We start from the raw sequence: 26,666 nt of genomic DNA on the forward strand, positions 1-26,666 counted from the left end.
AGGAGTATTTACAGTATATTACTCAGTTCTGAGTATTTACAGTATATTACTCAGTTATGAGTATTTACAGTATATTACTCAGCTATGAGTATTTACAGTATATTACTCAGTTATGAGTATTACACTATATTACTCAGTTATGAGTATTTACAGTACATTACTCAGCTAGGAGTATTTACAGCGTATTACTCAGCTATGAGTATTGCAGTATATTACTCAGCTATGAGTATTTACAGTATATTACTCAGCTAGGAGTATTTACAGCATATTACTCAGCTAGGAGTATTTACAGCATATTACTCAGCTAGGAGTATTACAGTATATTACTCAGTTCTGAGTATTTACAGTATATTACTCAGCTAGGAGTATTTACAGTATATTACTCAGCTATGAGTATTGCAGTATATTACTCAGCTAGGAGTATTACAGTATATTACTCAGCTATGAGTATTTACAGTATATTACTCAGCTATGAGTATTTACAGTATATTACTCAGCTAGGAGTATTTACAGCATATTACTCAGCTAGGAGTATTACAGTATATTACTCAGCTAGGAGTATTTGCAGTATATTACTCAGCTATGAGTATTTACAGTATATTACTCAGCTATGAGTATTGCAGTATATTACTCCGCTAGGAGTATTACAGTATATTACTCAGCTATGAGTATTTACAGTATATTTCTCAGCTAGGAGTATTGCAGTATATTACTCAGCTAGGAGTATTACAGTATATTACTCAGCTATGAGTATTTACAGCATATTAAGCAGCTAGGAGTATTGCAGTATATTACTCAGCTAGGAGTATTACAGTATATTACTCAGCTATGAGTATTTACAGCATATTAAGCAGCTAGGAGTATTGCAGTATATTACTCAGCTAGGAGTATTGCAGTATATTACTCAGCTAGGAGTATTACAGTATATTACTCAGCTATGAGTATTTACAGTATATTACTCAGCTAGGAGTATTTACAGCATATTACTCAGCTAGGAGTATTTACAGCATATTACTCAGCTAGGAGTATTACAGTATATTACTCAGTTCTGAGTATTTACAGTATATTACTCAGCTAGGAGTATTTACAGTATATTACTCAGCTATGAGTATTGCAGTATATTACTCAGCTAGGAGTATTACAGTATATTACTCAGCTATGAGTATTTACAGTATATTACTCAGCTATGAGTATTTACAGTATATTACTCAGCTAGGAGTATTTACAGCATATTACTCAGCTAGGAGTATTACAGTATATTACTCAGCTAGGAGTATTTGCAGTATATTACTCAGCTATGAGTATTTACAGTATATTACTCAGCTATGAGTATTGCAGTATATTACTCCGCTAGGAGTATTACAGTATATTACTCAGCTATGAGTATTTACAGTATATTTCTCAGCTAGGAGTATTGCAGTATATTACTCAGCTAGGAGTATTACAGTATATTACTCAGCTATGAGTATTTACAGCATATTAAGCAGCTAGGAGTATTGCAGTATATTACTCAGCTAGGAGTATTACAGTATATTACTCAGCTATGAGTATTTACAGCATATTAAGCAGCTAGGAGTATTGCAGTATATTACTCAGCTAGGAGTATTGCAGTATATTACTCAGCTAGGAGTATTACAGTATATTACTCAGCTATGAGTATTTACAGCATATTAAGCAGCTAGGAGTATTTACAGTATATTACTCAGCTAGGAGTATTACAGTATATTACTCAGCTATGAGTATTTACAGCATATTAAGCAGCTAGGAGTATTGCAGTATATTACTCAGCTAGGAGTATTGCAGTATATTACTCAGCTAGGAGTATTTACAGTATATTACTCAGCTAGGAGTATTGCAGTATATTACTCAGCTAGGAGTAGTTACAGTATATTACAGTATGTTGCAGTTCATACAGCCAGACATATTGTACTTCTAAAAATGATTTCCTAATGAATTAAACTGTGCATTTATTTATTTTTCTTTCCTTTTTATCATGCCAGATGATACATAAAGATGGTTACACCCTAAACATGGGGCAGAACTAAAGGATATCAAGCAAGTTGCTGTAAATGACACAAGTGATTTAAGGCCACAGATCATTTTCTACATTCTCTACATCGGAGCATATTACCCTGTCTCATCTGTATACCTCTTCTCCATCACCAGAACGAGAGGACGATGATGATGATGATGAAGATGGAGGAACGTATGAGGGAAATAGAGCTGTCTCTGCATAATGTCAAGCTGCTGCTCAAAGAGAAGGTCTGCCAACTCAAAGATCAGGTACACTTGTTATCGCTGTATTTTCTCTTTTGATGTTGACATTCACGCTGTAATATCAAAAAGGTTGCCAGTAGTCTCAACATTCTTATTTCTATGTTAATCAGTTTGCTATAAGTATTCGTTTTACTGGTGAAGGTTGCTAACAGAAAACACACGTCTCTTGGACAATGAAAAAGGAAAGAATTGTATTGAAAGGTATAGACTATATATACATTACCAAGGTGAGATTGTTCACGTTCCCTCTCCGTTCTGTCTCCAGCTCCACAAGAACGGTAAAGCTGATTCGTTGATCAAGGACCTGTACGTGGAGAACGGACAGCTGCTGAAGGCCTTGGAGATGACCGAGCGGAGACAGAAAGTAGCAGAGAAGAAGAACTATGTACTGGAAGAGAAGATCTCCAGCCTCAACAAGATAGTCAGAGACCTGAGTCCCTCACCCCTAGCCCCCATGCCCTATCATTTCACCTGTTCCTAATATTACGCTTTGACCCCTGACCCCAGTAGCTGGACGGAACATGGATCTAATACTACGCTTTGACACCTGACCCCAGTAGCTGGACGGAACATGGATCTAATACTACGCTTTGACCCCTGACCCCAGTAGCTGGACGGAACATGGATCTAATACTACGCTTTGACCCCTGACCCCAGTAGCTGGACGGAACATGGATCTAATACTACGCTTTGACCCCTGACCCCAGTAGCTGGACGGAACATGGATCTAATACTACGCTTTGACCCCTGACCCCAGTAGCTGGACGGAACATGGATCTAATACTACACTACACTTTCCCTACCACTAACAGCTGATCCCCTTAACTCTCAGTCCTCTTCCCCCCCTTCCCCTACCACTAACAGCTGATCCCCTTAACTCTCAGTCCTCTTCCCCCCCTTCCCCTACCACTAACAGCTGAGTCCCTTAACTCTCAGTCCTCTTCCCCCCCTTTCCCTACCACTAACAGCTGATCCCCTTAACTCTCAGTCCTCTTCCCCCCCTTCCCCTACCACTAACAGCTGATCCCCTTAACTCTCAGTCCTCTTCCCCCCCTTTCCCTACCACTAACAGCTGATCCCCTTAACTCTCAGTCCTCTTCCCCCCCTTTCCCTACCACTAACAGCTGATCCCCTTAACTCTCAGTCCTCTTCCCCCCCTTCCCCTACCACTAACAGCTGATCCCCTTAACTCTCAGTCCTCTTCCCCCCCTTTCCCTACCACTAACAGCTGAGTCCCTTAACATCTTTATTTGATTCATCATTTTATCTGTTCTTAATTTAGCAGGTGTGAGCTGAACATGAACGGAATCACGTATGTCTTCGGACAGAACTACAGCGCTACACTAACATTCCATCTGAGTCTCTACTCTACTGTCATACCCAACCACCAAGACTACTGTCTATGGTGACCTCTACTCTACTGTCATACCCAACCACCAAGACTACTGTCTATGGTGACCTCTACTCTACTGTCATACCCAAACACCAAAGTAGTCGCCAAAGTACCGGAGCTCTAAGTTGATCACAAAAATTGTCACTGATGATTAAGTTTTTTTTTACCATGACCCTAAACCACTGTACCAGAGAACATTCCTGATACTGAAGTGCACTTCACGGGTTGGGGTCAATTCCATTTCAGTTCCAATCAATTCAGGAAGTTAACCAAATCCCAATTCCACATTTTCCTAATTGAAAAGCATTGAAGAGATTTGAAATGTCAGTGTACTTCCTGAATTAATTGGAATTGAAATGGAATTGATCCCAACCCTGGTACAATTGGTTGTCTGAGAGATCAGTCAATATTTTAATCTCCCTGTTCAACACTATGGGAATCAATACTGTCACTTTTCAGTTATTATAACCGGATAAAGAGGGTTTAATCTGTGTATTTAAATGCACAATAAATGGTATAATAATGTATACAAACCACTTTGTAAATTAAATAAACTGTGTATGTTTTGTTACATATGGTTGTAAGTGTTACCAGTTTATGTAACAGACTGAAAGCGAAATATTGTGTCCAAAGTTATGTACTTAATTGTGTTGTCCTTCATACACATACTACTTATGTGAATGGAATAAAGGGTATTTAAACTGCTGCAATAACAGATACTTGGCTAAATGGATCATTCCCAGATAAGGATATTGACATTGCTGATTACAACATCATCATTACAACATATGTGAAATCAACGCTTGTGGCATCATGTTCTCTAAATATCACGATCCCCCCATAAATGTCAGATTTTGGTTATAGACGTGGCCATAAGCCAAAATAAAAAAAAAATCGGCCTTATCCCACCAAGAAAAAGTGACTCTGTAACTGAGTGGAAATCTGAATCTAGAAATCTAAATCTAGAAATCTAAATCTAAATCTAGAAATCTAAATCTAGAAAGATAAATCTAGAATTCTGAATCTAGAAAGATAAATCAAGAATTCTGAATCTAGAAATCTAGCTACTTTCTAAGTTCTATCTCAGATTGCTGGTGATTGCTCAATATTTTGGAAAAACGTTAATGCACTGAAGTGTGGAAAATTGCTGCTTTCCCTGCCGAAGCAAGTTGTGCCAAACTCTGGCATCATCATTGAGAAAAAATGAGAAGTGACGCTTTTAATCAGCGTTTTATCTCGCCAGGTTTTTTATTTGAAAGAAATGGTGGTTTAACTGACCCTGGTCACAGCCAGTCGACTGCCTGCCCCTCTCACAGCCTCCAGTTGGCTCGATGGAAGTTAAGTCAACTTTTCACCCTCTAGTGAATCATTGTTTTCAGTTCAACAACTTTCTACTGATGTGCTATACTATACGCCCTGCTTAAGATTGATGTAAAAGAAAATCCACTGGGTCTGATTTGATCGATCCTTTCTTTCTGCACATTTCTGCTCCTCTGATTGTGGAATCCTTAACATATATTGGGCATTAATATGGAGTTGGTCCCCCCTTTGCTGCTATAACAGCCTCCACTCTTCTGGGAAGGCTTTCCACTAGATGTTGGTACATTGCTGTGGGGACTTGCTTCCATTCAGCCACGAGCATTAGTGAGGTCGGGCACTGATGTTGGGCGACTAGGCCTGGCTCGCAATCGACGTTCCAATTCATCCCAAAGGTGTTCGATGCAGGTGAGGTCAGGGCTCTGTTCAGGCCAGTCAAGTTTTTCCACACCAATCTTGGTAAACCATTTCTGTATGGACCTTGCATTGTGCACGGGGGCATTGTCATGCTGAAACTGTTGTGACAAAGTAAGAAGCACAGAATCATCTAGAATGTCATTGTATGCTGTAGTGTTACGATTTCCCTTCACTGAAATTAAGGGGCCTAGCCCGAACCATGAAAAACAGCCCCAGACCGTTAGTCCTCCTCCACCAAACTTTACAGTTGACACTATGTATTGTGGCAGGTAGCGTTCTCCTGGCATCTGCCAAATCCAGATGCGTCCGTCGGACTGCCAGATGGTGAAGTGCGATTCATTACTCCAGAGAACGTGTTTCCACTGCTCCAAAGTCCAATGGTGGCGACCTTTACACCACTCCAGCTGACGCTTGGCATTGCGCATGGTGATCTTAGGCTTGTGTGTGGCTGCTCGGCCATGGAAACCCATTTCATGAAGTTCCCGATAAACAGTTATTGTGCTGACGTTGCTTCCAGAGGCAGTTTGGAACTTTGTAGTGAGTGTTGCAACCGAGGACAGATTATGTTTTTACGCGCTTCAGCACTCGGCGGTCCTGTTCTGAGAGCTTGTGTGGCCTACCACTTTGCAGCTGAGCCGTTGTTGCTCCTAGACATTTCCACTAGACATTTTTCACTTGCAGTTGACCGGGACAGCTCCAGCAGTGCAGAAATCTGATGAACCTACTTGTTGGAAAGGTGGCATCCTATGATGGTGCCATGTTGTATGCCACTGAACTCTTCAGTAAAGCCATTCTACTGCCAATGTTTGTCTATGGAGATTGCATGTCTGTGTGCTTGATTTATACACTTGTCAGCAACGGGTGTGGCTGAAATAGCCGCATCCACTAATTTGAAGGCGTTTCCACATACTTTTATATATAAACACTACCGTTTTAAAAGTTGAGTTGATTAGAAATGTCCTAGTTTTTGAAAGAAAAGCACATTTTTTGTCCATTAAAATAACATCAAAACGATCAGAAATACAGTGTAAACATTGTTAATGTTGTAAATGACTATTGTTGCTGGAAACGGCTGATTTTTTTAATGGAATATCAACATAGGTGAACAGAGGCCCAATATCAGCAACCATGTGTTCCAATTGCACGTTGTGTTAGCTAATCCAAGTTTATCATTTTAAAAGGCTAATTGATCATTAGGAAACCCTTTTGCAATGATGTTAGCACAGCTAAAAAGTGTCTCTAACCAGAATAGAAAGAGGAGTGGGAGGCCCCGGTGCACAACTGAGCAAGAGGACAAGGACATTAGAGTGTCTAGTTTGAGAAACAGACGCCTCACAATTCCTCAACTGGCAGCTTCATTAAATATTACCCACAAAACACTAGTCTCAACGTCAACAGTGAAGAGGCGTCTCTGGGATGCTGGCCTTCTAGGCAGAGTTCCGCTGTTCAGTGACTGTGTTCTTTTGCCCAACTTAATGGCTTTTGCTTTGCAACTCGTTTTTCAACCAGTCCACAAATCTCTTGTTAACAAACTATAGTTTTGGCAAGTCGGTTAGGACATCTACTAAATACTAAATACTAAAGTAATTAGTCCAACAATTATTGACAGACAGATTATTTCACTTATAATTCACTGTATCACAATTCCAGTGGGTCAGAAGTTTACATACACTAAGTTGACTGTGCCCTTAAACAGGTTAGAAAATTCCAGAAAATGATGTCATGGCTTTAGAAGCTTCTGATAGGCTAATTGACATAATTTGAGTCAATTGGAGGTAACCTGTGGATGTATTTCAAGGCCTACCTTCAAACTCAGTGCCTCTTTGCTTGACATCATGGGAAAATCAAAAGAAATCAGCCAAGACATCAGAAAAAAAATTGTAGACCTACACAAATCTGGTTCATCTTTGGGAGCAATTTCCAAACGCCTGAAGGTACCATGTTCATCTGTACAAACAATAGTACACAAGTATAAACACCATGCAGCCGTCACACCACTCAGGAAGGAGACGTGTTCGGTCTCCTAGAGATGAACGTACTTTGGTGTGAAAAGTGCAAATCAATCCCAGAACAACACCAAAGGACCTTGTGAAGATGCTGGAGGAAACAGGTACAAAAGTATCTATATCCACAGTAAAATGAGTCCTATATCGACATAACCTGAAAGGCTGTTCAGCAAGGAAGAAGCCATTGCTCCAAAACCGCCATAAAAAAGCCAGACTACGGTTTGCAACTGCACATGGGGACAAATATTGTACTTTTTGGAGAAATGTCCTCTGGTCTGATGAAACAAAAATAGAACTGTTTGGCCATAATGACCATCGTTCTGTTTGGAGGAAAAAGGGGGAGGCTTGTAAGCCGAAGAACACCATCCCAACCGTGAAGCACGAGGGTGGCAGCATCATACTGCGGGGGTGCTTTGCTGCAGGAGGGACTGGTGCACTTCACAAAATAGATGGCATCATGAGGATGGAAAATTATGTGGATATATTGAAGCAACATCTCAAGACATCAGTCAGGAAGTTAAAGCTTGGTCGCAAATGGGTCTTCCAAATGGACAATGACACCAAGCATACTTCCAAAGTTGTGGCAAAATGGCTTAAGGACAACAAAGTCAAGGTATTTGAGTGGCCATCACAAAGCCCTGACCTCAATCCTATAGAAAATATGTGGGCAGAACTGAAAAAGCGTGTGCGAGCAAGGAGGCCCACAAACCTGACTCAGCAATTGTTCTGCCTGCGGCTATGGAACCCTGACCTGTTCACCGGACGTGCTACTTGTCCCAGACCTGCTATTTTCAACTCTCTAGAGACAGCAGGAGCGGTAGAGATGCTCTGAATGATCGGCTATGACAAGCCAACTGACATTTACTCCTGAGGTGCTGACCTGTTGCACCCTCAACAATCACTGTGATTATTATTATTTGACCCTGCTGGTCATCTATGAACATTTGAACATCTTGATCATGTTCTGTATTAATCTCCACCCGGCACAGTCAGAAGAGGACTGGCCACCCCTCATAGCCTGGTTCCTCTCTAGGTTTCTTCCTAGGTTCTGGCCTTTCTAGGGAGTTTTTCCTAGCCACTGTGCTTCTACACCTGCATTGCTTGCTGTTTGGGGTTTTAGGCTGGGGTTCTGTACAGCACTTTGTGACATCAGCTGATGTAAGAAGGGCTTTATAAATACATTTGATTGATTTGATTGAGTTACACCAGCTCTGTCAGGAGGAATGGGCCAAAATTCACCCATCTTATTCTGGGAAGATTGTGTAAGGCTACCTGAAACATTTGACCCAACTTAAACAATTTAAAGGCAATGCTACCAAATACTAATTGAGTGTATGTAAACTTCTGACCCACTGGGAATGTGATGAAAGAAATAAAAGCTGAAATAAATCATTCTCTCTACTATTATTTTGACATTTCACATTCTTAAAATAAAGTGGTGATCCTAACTGACCTAAGACAGGGAATTTTACAAGGATTAAACGTCAGGAATTGTGAAAAACTGAGTTTAAATGTATTTGGCTAAGGTGTATGTAAACTTCCGAATTCAACTGTAAATTTACAAAGCAGTCAAAAGTTTGGACACACTTTTTGTGACTGCACTTGAAGAAACTTTCAAAGTTCTTAATGTAATGATGGACTGTCGTTTTGCTTTGCTTATTTGAGCTGTTCTTGCCATGATATGGACTTCATCTTTTACCAAATAGGGCTATCTTCTATATACCATGTCTTCCCTGTGGCTCAGTTGGTAGAGCATGGTGTTTGCAATGCCAGCATGGTGTGTGCAATGCCAGGGTTGTGGGTTCAATTCCCACAGGGGCCAATACAAAAAAGAAATGTATGCATTCACTACTGTAAGTCGCTCTGGATAAGAGCATCTGCTAAATGACTAAAATGTAAAATGATACTACCTCATCACAACTGATTGGCTCAAACGCATTAAGAAGGAAAGAAATTCCACAAATTAACTTTTGTCAAGGCACACCTGTTAATTGAAATGCATTCCAACTGATTACCTCATGAAGCTGGTTGAGAGAATGACAAAAATGTCAAAAAGATTTTGATTTGTTTTACACTTTTTTGGTTACTACATGATTCCATGTGTTATTTAATAGTTTTGATGTCTTCACTATTATTCTACAATGTAGAAAATAGTACAAATAAATAAAAACCCTTGAATGAGTAGGTGTGTCCAAACTGTTGACTGGGACTGTATATAGTGTAACAAAGGGTGTCCCACAGGGATCAATTCTTGGTCTGGTTCTTTTCACTATTTACATGAACAATATTGTTCATCTATCAAATAAATGTTTCACCTGTATGCAGATGACATTGTGGTGTATGCTACTGCCCCCACAGCTGACCAGGCTGTGTCAGAGCTTCAATCTGCCTTTATTGCCCTATAGAAAGCCTTTGTTGAACTGAAATTGGTACTTAAAGTGGGTAAAACCAAGCATATGTTATTTTCCAAATTGCATTAAAATGTATCTGAGGATTTAATGCATGCGTACTTTGGATGGTGCTCTCATTGATTGTGTCCCCGCCTGTAAATACTGTATCTGGGCGTCTGGATTGACGAAAAGCTATCTTTTAAAAGCATATTGATAAGTTAGTTAAGACATTAAGAATTAAAAGTTAGTTAAGGAGCAAGTCCTATAGAAGATGGTCAAATGTTTTCAGTTTAAACTGAAATGACGGAAACCAGATATAAAGTATGTAAACAAGATAATGGACCTATATATATTTAAATAACATCTATGAGAACTAATAACCAACAACATAAAATCTAGACAGTCAGGGAGAATCTAAATTTCACAGTGTTATGGCATGGGGCCCCCATTGATTTTGTTATAATGTTTGAGTCACTCTGACAGCATAAGAACAAGGCATAAGCCATGTCAAAAGATATATAATTGAAATAAATTAGCTTTAAAACTGACAAATTACCCCCAGCCCCATGGCAATATGTGTAGAATTGCAGGAAATTAGCTTTGAAACGGCAATTGTTTTCTCAGGCCCGTGACAAAAATGTGTAGAATTACATGAAACTAGCTTTAAAACTGCAACATTTTGTCCCAGAGACTATTGTATTCCCTACTGCAGTTGTCCCAGAGACTATTGTGTCCGCTACTGCCATTTTCCCAGAGACTATTGTGTTCCCTATTGCCATTGTCCCAGAGACTATTGTATTCCCTACTGCCATTGTCCCAGAGACTATTGTGTCCGCTACTGCCATTTTCCCAGAGACTATTGTGTCCCCTACTGCCATTGTCCCAGAGACTATTGTATTCCCTACTGCCATTGTCCCAGAGACTATTGTATTCCCCACTGCTGTTGTCCATATTAAAAACATCCCAAGTTCCTATTGAAATCCTGACATTTTGTGAAGAGGAATGTGGCTCCAACAACAGCTGCTATTGGACCACAAAGTGATGTTATAAATACAACAGAGGGAATGACTGAGACTTTTTTTTACAGGAAATAAAGGCATTTTGTGAATACAGGAAAGCTATTTGGTTTGAGTGGATCTCCTTTTCATATTCAGTGTTTGGTTGATGTTGTATTGTTCTTGTACAGAGGTACAGTAGATTGTGGGCAAGGCCCAGCGTCATGTCCAGGGGTGTACTTGTACGTCATGCTGCCTCGCACTACAGAAACAGGAGATAGACCCCTGCTCCTATGAGCCGTTCTCATCAAGCTGCCTCACTACAGAAACAGGAGATAGACCCCTGCTCCTATGAGCCGTTCTCATCAAGCTGCCTCACACTACAGAAACAGGAGATAGACCCCTGCTCCTATGAGACGTTCTCATCAAGCTGCCTCACACTACAGAAACAGGAGATAGACCCCTGCTCCTATGAGCCGTTCTCATCAAGCTGCCTCACACTACAGAAACAGGAGATAGACCCCTGCTCCTATGAGCCGTTCTCATCAAGCTGCCTCACACTACAGAAACAGGAGATAGACCCCTGCTCCTATGAGCCGTTCTCATCAAGCTGCCTCACTACAGAAACAGGAGATAGACCCCTGCTCCTATGAGACGTTCTCATCAAGCTGCCTCACACTACAGAAACAGGAGATCGACCCCTGCTCCTATGAGCCGTTCTCATCAAGCTGCCTCACTACAGAAACAGGAGATAGACCCCTGCTCCTATGAGCCGTTCTCATCAAGCTGCCTCACACTACAGAAACAGGAGATAGACCCCTGCTCCTATGAGCCGTTCTCATCAAGCTGCCTCACTACAGAAACAGGAGATAGACCCCTGCTCCTATGAGTCGTTCTCATCAAGCTGCCTCACACTACAGAAACAGGAGATAGACCCCTGCTCCTATGAGCCGTTCTCATCAAGCTGCCTCACTACAGAAACAGGAGATAGACCCCTGCTCCTATGAGACGTTCTCATCAAGCTGCCTCACTACAGAAACAGGAGATAGACCCCTGCTCCTATGAGACGTTCTCATCAAGCTGCCTCACACTACAGAAACAGGAGATAGACCCCTGCTCCTATGAGCCGTTCTCATCAAGCCGCCTCAGTACAGAAACTCTCTTGTTTTTTTCTATATCAAATTGGCCCTCATGTCAGATTACTGATGGAGACATTATTTGGACATGCAAGTGTAACCGATGTGAAATGGCTAGTTAGTTAGCGGTGGTGCGCGCTAATAGCATTTCAATCAGTGACGTCACTCGCTCTGAGACTTGAAGTAGGGTTTCCCCTTGCGTTGCAAGGGCCGTGGCTTTTGTGGCGCGATGGGTAACGGTGCTTCGTGGGGCGTCAGTTGTTGATGTGTGCAAGGGTCCCTGGTTGGAGCCCGGGTTGGGGCGAAGAGAGGGACGGAACCTACACTGTTACACAAGCAATGTATTAAAATGCTTCTTGCCTAGTCTATTTCATCATAGATCATGCTCAGTAAAATGTGTGAGAGCTAGGGAATCAAATGGCATTTCCTCTTTCTAGGTCGGACCAGATGTATTTGAATCAGTCCAGTCAGTGACCCCCAACCCAGACCTGAACCCTTTTTCTCCACTCAGCACTCGGATTCAGGTGTGAAATACATCCCAAATGGCACCCTATTCCCTATTTACATTTTAATAATTTAGCAGATTCTCTTATCCAGAGCGATTTACAGGAGCTATTAGGGTGAAGTGCCTTGCTCAAGGGCACAGCTACAGATGTTTCACCTAGTCGGCTCAGGGATTCAAACCAGCAACCTTTCGGTTACAAACCCGACGCTCTTAACTGGATGTCTAAAGTAGTGCACTATATAGGGAATAGGGTGCCAGTAGTGCACTATATAGGGACTAGGGTGCCAGTAGTGCACTGTATAGGGACTAGGGTGCCAGTAGAGCACTATATAGGGACTAGGGTGCCAGTAGAGCACTATATAGGGAATAGGGTGCCAGTAGTGCACTATATAGGGAATAGGGTGCCAGTAGAGCACTATATAGGGAATAGGGTGCCAGTAGTGCACTGTATAGGGACTAGGGTGCCAGTAGAGCACTATATAGGGACTAGGGTGCCAGTAGAGCACTATATAGGGAACAGGGTGCCAGTAGAGGACTATATAGGGAATAGGGTGCCAGTAGAGCACTATATAGGGACTAGGGTGCCAGTAGAGCACTATATAGGGAATAGGGTGCCAGTAGAGCACTATATAGGGAATAGGGTGTCAGTGGAGCACTATATAGGGAACAGGGTGCCAGTAGAGCACTATATAGGGAATAGGGTGTCAGTAGAGCACTATATAGGGAATAGGGTGTCAGTAGAGCACTATATAGAGAACAGGGTGCCAGTAGAGAACTATATAGGGAACAGGGTGCCAGTAGAGCACTGTATAGGGAACAGGGTGCCAGTAGAGCACTATATAGGGAACAGGGTGCCAGTAGAGCACTATATAGAGAACAGGGTGCCAGTAGAGGACTATATAGGGAACAGGGTGCCAGTAGAGGACTATATAGGGAACAGGGTGCCAGTAGAGGACTATATAGGGAACAGGGTGCCAGTAGAGCACTATATAGGGAACAGGGTGCCAGTAGAGCACTATATAGAGAACAGGGTGCCAGTAGAGGACTATATAGGGAACAGGGTGCCAGTAGAGGACTATATAGGGAATAGGGTGCCAGTAGAGCACTATATAGGGACTAGGGTGCCAGTAGAGCACTATATAGGGAATAGGGTGCCAGGATTTTAGCAGCCATGTGTCACAAACCAGCTCGAAGTTCGTAACAAAAAGGGAGCCAACGTGGAGATAAGGAATAACAAAATATATTTATTAACTGAAGTAAACTAAATACAATTAACAATGATGTGTGTAGTCAGTAATCAGCAGTGTGAGTGGTTGCGTGGATTAATGTGATAATGAGGGGTGTTGAAAGGTGTCAACGCACACACGCGCGCACGCGCACACACACACACACACACACACACACACACACACACACACACACACACACACACACACACACACACACACACACACACACACACACACACACACACACACACACACACACACACACACACACACACACACACACACACACACACACACACACACACACACACACACACACACACAAAAAAAAAAAGAATGCCACAACCAAAATCTATCAGTGTGTCTGCATGGAGAGAGTCTCCTAAATGAATGGGGAAGTGGTGTATTTATCCTGGGACACACCCGAGCCCAGGTGTGTCCCATTTACCTGACGACCCTCCCAACTCCGCCCACCGACATCCTAATAAGGAAAACAAGAACAGACAAGACAGAATACGGCAGTTTTTATATTATAACCTTTAGTTACCAAGAGCACAATTCTCACTCAGGTTACACACTAAGAATCAAAACTGTATGGATTCCTTTTGACTTGCTTATGTTCAATGCATCTCAGTGTGTATCCAAAATGGCACCCTATAAGTCCTGGTCTAAAGTTGAGCAGTATATAAGAAGTTAGGGTATCATTTGACACATCCCTCAGCAATGATAGGAAGCAGAAATAAACCAGCACATTAACCTTCCCATGCTAATCCAATGGGTCTTGACCTTGTGACTGTTTGTCCCAGCTTTAAATGACAGCCCAGTCTCATATGGTTGGATATTTTTAGGTTTATTTTCAGCAGGGAAATCTCTTTTAAAACTGATTTTTTTTTTTTGAGAAGGGGGTTGTTGGTCTGCTTTGGACCACTCGTTAATTTGGAAATGCTTCAAATCACAGAACAAGGAGAAGAAGTTAGTAAGTAGTTTTATATGTTTATACAAATCGTTGTTTAAAATGTGAAAATCTACCCTTCACCATCCCACATCCCTGACTTGTGGAGGCGTTGAGCAGTTTTTGTGATGTGATGTGATGGGCTGGATAAACGCACTGAATAGAAAAACAGCTGACTTCAAGTGCCCGGAGAAGACAGTCTGTGATTTTTATTAACTGGGAGAAAACAGTTTACTTCAGCATAACTGGTTAACGTTGAATTGATATAAGCAATCGGTCTGTTTTGTCTTTTTGTCTTAAATGACCAGAAAAATAGCAAGTGTGACAGTAACTAGCCAGCGCTAACTATCTGAAATATCCTGCAGATTGGAAGGGTCTCTGGTCGTTTTGGGGGAACTTCTGTACGACTTTCTGACATTGCATTGATGTGTCTTTTGTTTGAGTTATGCTTTCAAGAAAGAAAAGTAAAAAGTCAGCGTCGAAACCAGCCGAGGTACATGTGAAATATGTGAAGAAGGAGACATCACCACTCCAGAAAAGTAAGTTGGTTTAAGTAGATAAATTCGCAACATAGTTGGTTATCTAGTCAGGTTAACTAGCTAAATGATATTGTTCACATACACATATTTAACAGATATCATTGCGGCTGGGTATAATTTGTTGAAACGTTTCAACAGGAATCAGTTCCAAAAAACTTCGTAAAGTACAAGGTTGCCAACAAACAACGCATACAATAATAACACGATTAATTCACCTAACATGATCTAAATAAGGACCGAATAGGCGTCAAGTCATCACCTAGTTTATTCTTCATGTTTGTCCATAGTTTACCAGAGTGAGGACAGACGTGGTGAGTGAGAAAGTAATTAATTCGTCCGGTATCGTACTCTGCCGCTGTATAATCTTTGTATGCGTTATTTGTTGGAAACCTTGTTATTTACGAAGTTTTTTTGGAACTGATTCCTGTTGGTAAATTCCACTAATTAAACCCACAACTGAAATGACTGTTCCTGTTGGTAAATTCCACTAATTAAGCCCACAACTGAAATGACTGTTCCTGTTGGTAAATTCCACTAATTAAACCCACAACTGAAATGACTGTTCCTGTTGGTAAATTCCACTAATTAAACCCACAACTGAAATGACTGTTCCTGTTGGTAAATTCCACTAATTAAACCCACAACTGAAATGACTGTTCCTGTTGGTAAATTCCACTAATTAAACCCACAACTGAAATGACTGTTCCTGTTGGTAAATTCCACTAATTAAACCCACAACTGAAATGACTGTTCCTGTTGGTAAATTCCACTAATTAAACCCACAACTGAAATGACTGTTCCTGTTGGTAAATTCCACTAATTAAACCCACAACTGAAATGACTGTTCCTGTTGGTAAATTCCACTAATTAAACCCACAACTGAAATGACTGTTCCTATCTCCAGCAGTGCACAAGTATCTAACAATTCACACATCTAAAAGTAAAATCATGGAATTAAGAAATATAATATTAGGATGAGCAATGTCGGAGTGGCATTGACTAAAACACAGTAACGTTATACATATGAAATGATTAAAGCAGTATATAAACATTATTAAAGTGTCTATGTATATAGTATAGGGTAGCAGTCTTTAAGGTGCAGGGTTGAGTAACCGGGTGGTAGCCTGCTGGTGCTACCAATGTCTCTTCGTAAAAACACTTTATTTTTTTATTTTTACCATTGACACGTTTTAGGTCATATGATGATACCCAAGCATAACACGTTGGTAAACTGTATTCTACTATCTAATAGTTATTGTGGCTTCTGCATGGCTGACTAGCATCTAGCTTGCTAGCGTTAGCCAAAGATGAGATCTGTAGCTAGCTCTGGTCCAGAAGGTTACATTGAATCAAATCAAATGTATTTATAAAGCCCTTCTTACATCAGCTGATATTTCAAAGTGCTGTACAGAAACCCAGCCTAAAACCCCCAACAGCAAGCAATGCAGGTGTAGAAGCACGGTGGCTAGGAAAAACTCCCTAGAAAGGCCAAAACCCAGGAAGAAACCTAGAGAGGAACCAGGCTATGAGGGGTGGCCAGTCCTCTTCTGGCTGTGCCGGGGTGGAGATTATAACAGAACATGGCCAAGATGTTCAAATGTTCATAAATGACCAGCATGGTCAAATTAAGTCTATTGAGTCTTCTCAAAGCCCTGTAGCCCTACTTTCATTCATTCATTCATTCATTCATCCATCCATTGTGGATTCCCCACTGATTTTTGTTATGTTGTGTCGAATTGCTGTGCTTTATCTTGGCCAGGTCGCAGTTGTAAATGAGAACTTGTTCTCAACTGGCCTACCTGGTTAAATAAAGGTGAAATAAAAAAATAACTGACCAATACGCCAAATCTGATTATTGATTAAAAAAAATATTGCAACCTTCCAGGAATATGTCCATGTTCTCTACACTGAAAAACGACATCTATTCTACAGGTCATAATAATTTAGCTAGGTAGTTAGACTGTAGCACAACAAACCATATTTTGACATTTAGATGGCTAGCTAACTACCTGTGGTCAATGCTATGGACATTTAGCGCATACAGAAACGACAAGGTTAGTCAACACTCCACCAACATCTTTACATTGGTGGCTAACGAAATTACTTTATTTATTTTTTATTTCACCTGCAATATTGTTTTTAATCAATCAGATTTGGTGTATTGGTCAGTTATTTTTTATTTCACCTTTATTTAACCAGGTAGGCCAGTTGAGAACAAGTTCTCATTTACAACTGCGACCTGACCAAGATAAAGCAAAGCAGTTCGACACATTCAACAACAGAGTTACACATGGAGTAAAACAAACATACAGTCAATAATACAGTAGAAGAAAATCTATATACAGTGTGAGCAAATGAGGTAAGAAAAGGGAGGTAAGGCAATAAATTGGCCATGGTGGCGAAGTAAATACAATATATTGTAGAATACCCAGTCAGTTATCTTTTAGACGATAGTTAGTAACATCCTTTGTCTTGACATACACCTGCTGGTCCTGTTTCAGCTCTCATGACCTCGTTCATCCGACATGGACCCACTGTCTCCAGACGCACCGAGGTCCCTCTGCCAGAGCCTGGCCCAGGACCTTCATCCTACCCTGTGGGACCTGAGGCTGAGCCTGGCCCAGGACCTTCATCCTACCCCGTGGGACCCGAGCCTGAGCCTGGCCCAGGACCTTCATCCTACCCCGTGGAACCTGAGACTGCGTTGGCCGACAACAAGAGCTTCCACAGCTCCCCTGTGCAGAGGCCACCCCACGAGGCGGCTCAGCGGGAACGCCGTCGGATGTCAGCCCCTCTGTACCTACCTGGAAGCCTGGGGGATATAACCCACGAGTACGGAGGCTCCTCGCAGTCTTTCCTCGCAGACGTGAGCGCCATGGCTGAGAACGCGGATGCTGGGCTTTACTACTACCCCTCGACTCCGGAGCCTTACTGCGACAGCCAGCAGCAGAGACTGCCTCAGCCACATCAGCACCCCAGAGCCCCTGACCACTTCCATGAGGACTATAGATGCTATGAACATCAAAGACCACCACCACAACAACACACTCCCTCGGCCCCCAACAGACCGGCAGCAGGTAAAACATAAACAAGTCTTACTCGAGTCAATATCCGTAGTCATAATAGTCAAATCAATTGAACCAATTTAACATTGACGAAATGTCTTATAAGGACTCGGTAATTGGATAGTTGTTTAGTCAACAAGAACAAAATGATGACAAAGGCTTGGAATTGTCTTTAGAATGTGAGTTATAAGGCTATGAAGGTGGTGCTGGTAGGGCTCTACACTTATACGCTATGAGCCTTGGTCAAAAGTAGTGGCCTATCAGATTTTATTAGTCACATGCACCGAAGGTGAAATGCTTATGAGCCCCTAACCAACAATGCAGTACAAATAACAATAATAAATAATTAAAAAGCAGCAGTAAAATAACAATAGCGAGACTATATACCAGGGGGTACCGGTACAGAGTCAATGTGGAGGCTATATATAGGGTGTACCGGTACAGAGTCAATGTGGAGGCTATATACAGGGGGTACCGGTACAGAGTCAATGTGGAAGCTATATACAGGGTGTTACGGTACAGAGTCAATGTGGAGGCTATATACAGGGGGTACCGGTACAGAGTCAATGTGGAAGCTATATACAGGGTGTTACGGTACAGAGTCAATGTGCGGTGGCACCGGTTCGTCGAGGTAATATGTAGGTAGAGTTGGTCCTTTATAGGTAAATGGTGCCAGTAGGGAGGTACCCGCTTATTGGATGTGGTGACTAGGCTACATATCCACGGGTACATTCCTGGACTGCCGCTCCTCAGTATGAATACATTGGCTATGGAGCTATAGTTTAACCAGTTGAACACATCTTAGGAACCGGTGTTAAAAGAAGTGTTTGTTGCTACCGTGTTTCTGGCTGTTCAACTAGCAGATTCTTGTTTTCAGTTTGGATAGAGCCTTAAGCAAAAGGGGTGATACACCTCACTATCTTCAAAACCACCTCACTATCTTCAAAACCACCTCACTATCTTCAAAACCACCTCACTATCTTCAAAACCACCTCACTATCTTCAAAACCACCTCACTATCTTCAAAACCACCTCACTATCTTCAAAACCACCTCACTATCTTCAAAACCACCTCACTATCTTCAAAACCACCTCACTATCTTCAAAACCACCTCACTATCTTCAAAACCACCTCACTATCTTCAAAACCGCCTCGCTGCGTCTTCAATACCGCCTCGCTGCGTCTTCAATACCGCCTCGCTGCGTCTTCAATACCCTGCGTCTTCAATACCGCCTCGCTGCGTCTTCAATACCGCCTCGCTGCGTGCCTCGCTGCGTCTTCAAAAACAGTCTCACTAAAAACGAGTTATTTGCAGATGGGAGTGGGACCACCTCGAGACACATGACTAAACCCCAGACTGGTGCATGTCATCTGTTGCCTTTTACCTGTCTTCTCTGTGTTAAACACATGACATTATACGCACACGTTACTTCAATAGACTCTAGAATGCGAGTCTTGATGTAAATTCCCACTGGTGCATCAGGAGGGATGCTGGTGGTGGTTTCAGTGTAGAAAACATGGACACATTCCTGGTAAAATGTCTGCCCTGCTAGAGCTGCCCTGGCCCTGCTAGAGCTGCCCTGGTCAACTGTAAGTGCTGTTATTGTCAAGTGGAAACATCTAGGAATAATGACTCAGCCTCAGTGGTTGGTCACACATGCTCACAGAACGAGACCGCTGCGTGCTGAAGTGCGTGAAAATCGTCTGCTCAGTTGTAACACTCACTATCGAGTTCCAAACTGCCTCTGGAAGCAACGTCAGCACAATAACTGTTCGTTGGGAGCTTCATGAAATGGGTTTCCATGGCCGAGCAGCCGCACACAAGCATAAGATCACCATGACCAATGCCAAGCGTCGGCTGGAATGGTGTAAAGCTCACCGCCATTGGACTCCGACGGAGTAACACTTCTCTGGCGTGATGAATCATGCTTCACCACCTGGCAGTCAGATGGATGCATCTGGGTTTGGCGGATTCCAGGAGAACGCTACTTGCCCTAATGCGTAGTGCCAACTGTAAAGTTTGGTGGAGGAGGAATAATGGTTTGGGCTAGTCCCCTTAGTTCCAGTGAAGGGAAATCTTAACCCTACAGCATACAATGACATTCTAGACGATTCTGTGCTTCCAACTTTGTGGCAACAGTTTGGGGAAGGCCCTTTCCTGTTTCAACATGACAATGGCCCCCATGCACAAAGCGAGGTCCGTATAGATATGGTTTGTCGAGATCGGTGTGGAAACTTGACTGGCCTGCACAGAGCCCTGACCTCAACCTCCCATCAAGCACCTTTGGGATGAATTGGAACGCCGACTGCAAGCCAGGTGTCCACATACTTTTGGTAGTGTAGTGTATAAGTACTATTGTAGGCCAACGCGGGCTCTGGCCTATGCTTCCAACAATACAATGGGTTTTTATTGTGTGGAGAGGCGTGCACACTTCAGGAGAAAGGACAGATGTAAGCTCTGTTTGAATTTGAGCTTAGATCTCAGCCTTCCTGTCCCTTGAATACATTTACTCTCCCATTTCCTACCATTCATCAAGACAGGTGGGTCACACATCACAGTGTGTGAGTCGGAGAGAGTAGTACATCTAGGACCGTGTTGTTAAAAAGGGATCAGCAGCAACGCTGTGTTTCAGTGTTTGTACAGTTGGTGTGTCAGAATGTCTCTTTAAATAGAAGTGGACATGTTTCCTCTATAAATGGATGCTGTCACCAGAGGACATGATTCCTCCTCTATAAATGGATGCTGTCCCCTACTCTTTCCTCATAGAGGACGGTACCAGGGCCTGGCAGCAGGTTTTACTACAGGATACTTGAAGGCCTAGGGTTTTTAAGGGTATGTCCCAAGTGGCACCCTATTCCCCATAGGGCTCTTGTCAAAAGTAGTGCACTACATAGGGAATAGGGTGCCATTTTGAGACTTGACCCATTTGTTTGACCAGCCAGCCATCCTCTGAAGATTTAAGGTATCTAACTCCTCCCCTCCAGGTATCGATCGAATGCAGTCCAAGTCTCTGGGGAACCTGTCCAGTCTGAGCTGTGAGGACCTGCCCCGTGGTTGGATGGTAGACTGGACCATTAGAGGCAGGAAGTACTACATCGACCACAACACCAACACCACCCACTGGTCCCACCCCCTGGAGAGAGAGGGTCTGCCCCCTGGCTGGGAGAAGGTGGAGTCGGCTGAGTTTGGACCCTACTACGTGGACCACCTCTACAAGAGTGCTCAGTATAGACACCCCTGTGCTCCTAGGTAGGCAGTATAGACACCCCTGTGCTCCTAGGTAGGCAGGATAGACACCCCTGTGCTCCTAGGTAGGCAGGACAGACACCCCTGTGCTCCTAGGTAGGCTGTAGAGACAAACGCATGGTGTAAGATGACGTTGCCCTTTGACACTGATCTTGGGTCAGTTTGTCACTAATGGTTAGGATTGGAGCAGAGGACCCCTATCTTAGATCTGTACCTAAGGGAAACTCGCACGCATTTGGTATTCAGTCTCTTTAAAAAGTGAGAATTTGTTCAGTCATTTTATTCTGATATTGTAACTTGACTCCTAGCCTCTGTCAATACTACGCTGAACAAAAATATAAACGCAACATGTAAAGTGTTGGTCCCATATTTCAACATCCCAGAAATGTTCCATATGTACTAAACTTATTTCTCTCAAATTTATTGCACAGATTTGTTTACGTCCCTACTAGTGAGCATTTCTCATTTGCCAAGATAATCCATCCACCTGACAGATGTGGCATATCAAGAAGCTGATTAAACAGCATGATCATTACACAGGTGCACCTTGTGCTGGAGACAACTGTCAGAAACTGTCTCAGGGAAGCTCATTTGCGTGCTTGTCGTCCTCACCATGGTCTTGACCCCACTGTAGTTCTGCATTGTAACTGACTTCAGTGAGAAAATGCTTACCTTTGATGGCCACTGGCATGCTGGAGAAGTGTCCTCTTTATGGATAAATCCACGTTTCAACTGTACCGGGCAGATGGTAGACGGCATGTAGTGTGGGCGAGCAATATGCTGACGTCAACGTTGTGAACAGAGGGCCCCATGGTGGAGGTGAGGTTATGGTATGGGCAGGCATAAGCTACGGACAACAAACTCAATTGCATTTTATCGATGGCAATTTGAATTCACAGATACCGTGACGAGATCCTGAGGCCCATTGTCGTGCCATTCATCCGCCGCCATCACCTCATGTTTCAGCATGATAATGCACAGCCCCATGACGCAAAGATCTGTACACAATTCCTGGAAGCTGAAAATGTCCCTGTTCTTCCATGGCCTGCATACTCACCAGACATGTCACCTACTCAGCATGTTTGGGATGCTCTGGACAGACGTGCACGACGGCGTGTTCCAGTTCCCGCCAGTATCCAGCAACTTCACACAGTGGGACAACATTCCACAGGCCGCAACCAACAGCCTGATCAACTCTATGTGAAGGAGATGTCGTGCTGCATGAGGCAGATGGTGGTCACTGGTGTTCTGACCCAATCCCCTACTTTACCTTAATGTTTTTTTTTAATCAGTGACCAACAGATGCATATCTGTATTCCCAGTCATGTTTAATCCTTAGATTAAGACCTAATGAACTTATTTCAATTGACTGATTTCCTTTTTATATGACCTGTAACTCAGTAAAATGTTTGAAATTGTTGCATGTCGTGTTTTTTTTCTTTCTTCATTGTAACTGTATAACCTCATTTTATTCCAGTGTTCCTCACTATGACCAGCCCACTCTGGTTGTACACTGACACACAATTCATTTGTAGTCCTTTTAAAAAAAACTAAAGGGAATACATTTTAAATATATTTGGACTTTTCCATTTCCAGCGTGCTCCAGTATGACCAGCCACCCCTGCCTTCTCCCGTTGTATACCAGCCTCGCCCAGCAGAGAGGGACCATCCAGTGCTGGTACCAGCCAACCCATACCACACGGCAGAGATCCCTGCCTGGCTACAGGTGTACGCTCGCGCCCAGCTCAAGTGAGTAGACCGTACCTGACATTTCTCCCATATACTGGCTCATAACTTCAGAGGTTTCATTGATGAAAAATAATGTAAAAAAATAAATAAAAATGAACCGGTATTGAAGACACCTTGTGGTTTTGTAGACTGTGTGGCATTTCGATAAAACGATAAAATAAGTGAATTGTTTCACCTCAGCCAATATGCTTAGGTAGCCTGCTAAAATAGTTTACAGATCTAAACTATTTTGCTAGCTATACTAGCTCTGCCGTGTCTCCAGACATGACCAAAGTTTCTCCAGTTTTGTTTTATATTTTATGCATTGTGACATGCATCCATGTTCGTTGTGAAATAAAATCCCTTGTGTTCCCTTCTGCTCCAGGTATGACCACATCCTGAAGTGGGAGCTGTTCCAGCTGGTGGATCTGGACACGTACCAGGGCATGTTGAAGCTGCTCTTCATGAAGGAACTGAAGCGCATCGTCAAGTCCTACGAGGCTTACCGTCACGCCCTGCTGTCCGAGGTGGACCAAAGGAAACCGAGGCAGCAGTGGTACACTCAGGCCCAGGAGCAGCCAGGAAAGAACTTCACAGGGAACATGTTTGCTTCCTAGTGAATATGACCTACTTCACAAGACAACATGGTGGTGGGGGGGGTGGGGGCGGCGGGCTACCTGAATTTGTCCAATGTTTTTGTTCCTAAATGGGTTGCTACAGTGTGCGCTAATGAATATGACCCTGAACTGACTGGACAGAGGAATGGAGCCTGTGGATAGCTGGACCTGGGACTTCAACCCTTCTCGTTCTACATTGTTCATATGAAGTTCAGTCTGTTCCATTGTCCCGCCCCCTTTGAGGTTTCTATGGTAAGGGAGCTCCACCCTCTTGGTTTCTACAACATGGAAGTCCGCCCCTTTGAGGTTTCTGCCCCGGTCAGTCAGGGTTAATCTCTTTGATTGACCTCCTTATTGCCGCCGCCTCTTCACCAAAACGTATGTTGTCTCCCGTTATATCAGCCGAATGTCCAGATGCTGCTCACATCATGTGGCTACGCAGGCCCCTCTCCCTTCGTGATGATGCAGGACCAGTGAAGAGAGAACATGTGTCTGCGCCAATGAAGAAAGAAAAGGATACTACAGCTGGAGAGAGAAATGTGTTTATACTAAAGTCTCTTACAGCAAATGTCATCTGAGAACTGGGTCGTGTTCATTAGGCAACAAATGGAAGAACGGACTGAAACATGGAGGGACTACCGGGACTTAAGAAACCATTTTTGTTTTTCCGTTTTCAAAAGGTTTTGCTACAGTGTGCCCCACTGAACACGGCCCTGGGTTGTTGTATGGAATCTGTTCTTTATAAAAAGACTGAAGATGATCACAGGGTGTTAAAGACCTGTTAGTGTTTGTTTGAATGTCCATAAGTGACTATAAGATGTACAGACTCTTTTCCTCACAGGAACAGCACAATGCCTGTTTATATTGCGCTTTGTAAAATGATTGCAACTCTGTCACTTTTTTTTCCCCCCCAAGTTGGGAGAGAAGGACTGGCAGCTTCACCTTTTTTATAAATGTATGTTTCCAGATAAAAACATTTATGGAGCAGAATTGATCATTGTATTTCTTTGGCAGCATTTGTAGCCCCTAAAACTGAAGATTTCTTTAACAATAAAAATGTGATGCATTGTTTTTTTTTTTTAAACGTCATTCTTTTTAAATAAGATCCTCTAAAACGTGTAATTGCCTTGCACAAGAAATGTACATCTTTGATATTACATATCTTTTATTTGAAGACCTGAAACTGTAGCATAAAGCATCACATTTGATGCAGTCATTGGTGTGACTCAGGGCTCACTGCATCACTACACATCAGGAATATCCTTATTATAATAATGCGATCTGTGTATTAAAAGACACTCTGGGCCCTGGTCCAAAGTAGTGCACTATAAAGGGAATAGGGTGCCATTTGGCATGGCGTAGTTTATATACAGTGGAAAGTATTCAGACCCCTGGACTTTTTTACACATTTTGTTACGTTACAGCCTTATTCTAAAATGGAAGTCGTCGTCGTCGTCGTCCCCCTCAATCTACACACTATCAAATAATGACAAGGCAAAAACAGGTTTTACGTTAACTTATTATAATTTTTTTTTTCTGAAATATCTAATTTACGTAAGTATTCACACCCCTTTTACTCTGTACTTGAGCATCCAACAAAGTACTTTCAGAGACTTGACTGGGATCTTATATAGACATTTACGTCATTTAGCAGACGCTCTTATCCAGAGCGACTTACAAATTGGTGCATTCACCTTATATCCAGTGGAACAACCACTTTACAATAGTACATCTATATCTTTTAAGGGGGGGGGGGTTAGAAGGATTACTTTATCCTATCCTAGGTATTCCTTAAAGAGGTGGGGTTTCGGGTGTCTCCGGAAGGTGGTGATTGACTCCGCTGTCCTGGCGTCGTGAGGGAGCTTGTTCCACCATTGGGGTGCCAGGGCAGCGAACAGTTTTGACTGGGCTGAGCGGGAACTGTGCTTCCGCAGAGGTAGGGAGGCGAGCAGGCCAGAGGTGGATGAACGCAGTGCCCTTGTTTGGGTGTAGGGACTGAGCAGAGCCTGAAGGTACGGAGGTGCCGTTCCCCTCACAGCTCCGTAGGCAAGCACCATGGTCTTGTAGCAGGTGTGGGCCTTTCCAAGTCATGTCTAACCAATTGAATTTACCACAAGTAGACTCCAATCAAGTTGTAGAAACATCTCAAGGATGATCAATGGAAACAGGATGCACCTGAGCTCAGTTTAGAGTCTCATAGCGAAGACTCTGAATACTTATGTAAATAAGTTATTTCTGTTTTTTTATTTTTAATAAACTTGCAGACATTTCTAAAAACCTGTTTTAGCTTTGTCATAATGTGGTATTGTTTGTAGGTTGAGGAAACAAATGTATTTAATCAATTTTAGAATAAGGCTGTAACTTAACAAAATGTGGAACAAGTCAAGGATTCTGAATACTTTCTGAAGGCATTGTACTGTATATCACTAAAGGTTCAGATGCCTTTTCCAAACAACTGAAGTGCATTTTCCTCTGTATCAAGACGGACTCTGGTTACGTCCCACATGACACCCTATCCCCTAGTGCACTAGTCCCATAGGGTTAGTATAAAGTAGTGCACTATGTAGGGAATAGGGTGCCATTTGGGATACAAACATCCGATAACTGGTTATGTTCTTGATGTGGATTTTGTAATGCCTTGTTTTTTTTAATGGACTGATATTGAATGACGTCACCGTACGGCTGGCTCCCAACCCGTCGGTTCAGGATGACGTCACCGTACGGCTGGCTCCCAACCCGTCGGTTCTGGATGACGTCACCGTACGGCTGGCTCCCAACCCGTCGGTTCAGGATGACGTCACCGTACGGCTGGCTCCCAACCCGTCGGTTCAGGATGACGTCACCGTACGGCT

The 26,666-nt window shown here is 42.8% G+C and overlaps 2 protein-coding genes across 3 annotated transcripts in view; both read left to right on the top strand.

Moving 5' to 3' along the window:
* The window catches only part of nin (ninein (GSK3B interacting protein)), a 99,865-nt gene extending 95,478 nt beyond the window's left edge, over window positions 1-4,387 (top strand). For both annotated transcript variants that reach the window (XM_029730903.1, XM_029730904.1), the window contains 2 exons: window positions 2,167-2,283; window positions 2,543-4,387. In XM_029730903.1, coding sequence (XP_029586763.1) covers window positions 2,167-2,283; window positions 2,543-2,758 — 333 coding nt within the window. In that variant the 3' untranslated portion in view covers window positions 2,759-4,387. The remainder of the gene's footprint in view (window positions 1-2,166; window positions 2,284-2,542) is intronic.
* A 9,900-nt stretch (window positions 4,388-14,287) lies between these two features.
* sav1 (salvador family WW domain containing protein 1) lies at window positions 14,288-24,885 on the top strand. The gene is made up of 6 exons (XM_029730909.1): window positions 14,288-14,641; window positions 15,061-15,156; window positions 17,658-18,233; window positions 21,208-21,472; window positions 23,066-23,218; window positions 23,583-24,885. The coding sequence occupies exons 1-6, from the start codon at window positions 14,608-14,610 to the stop codon at window positions 23,812-23,814; spliced, it is 1,356 nt and encodes a 451-aa protein (XP_029586769.1). The 5' UTR covers window positions 14,288-14,607; the 3' UTR covers window positions 23,815-24,885.
* The last annotated feature ends 1,781 nt before the right edge of the window (window positions 24,886-26,666 follow it).

The sequence above is a fragment of the Salmo trutta genome, chromosome 33, assembly GCF_901001165.1.
Source record: "Salmo trutta chromosome 33, fSalTru1.1, whole genome shotgun sequence".
NCBI classification, from domain to species: domain Eukaryota; kingdom Metazoa; phylum Chordata; class Actinopteri; order Salmoniformes; family Salmonidae; genus Salmo; species Salmo trutta.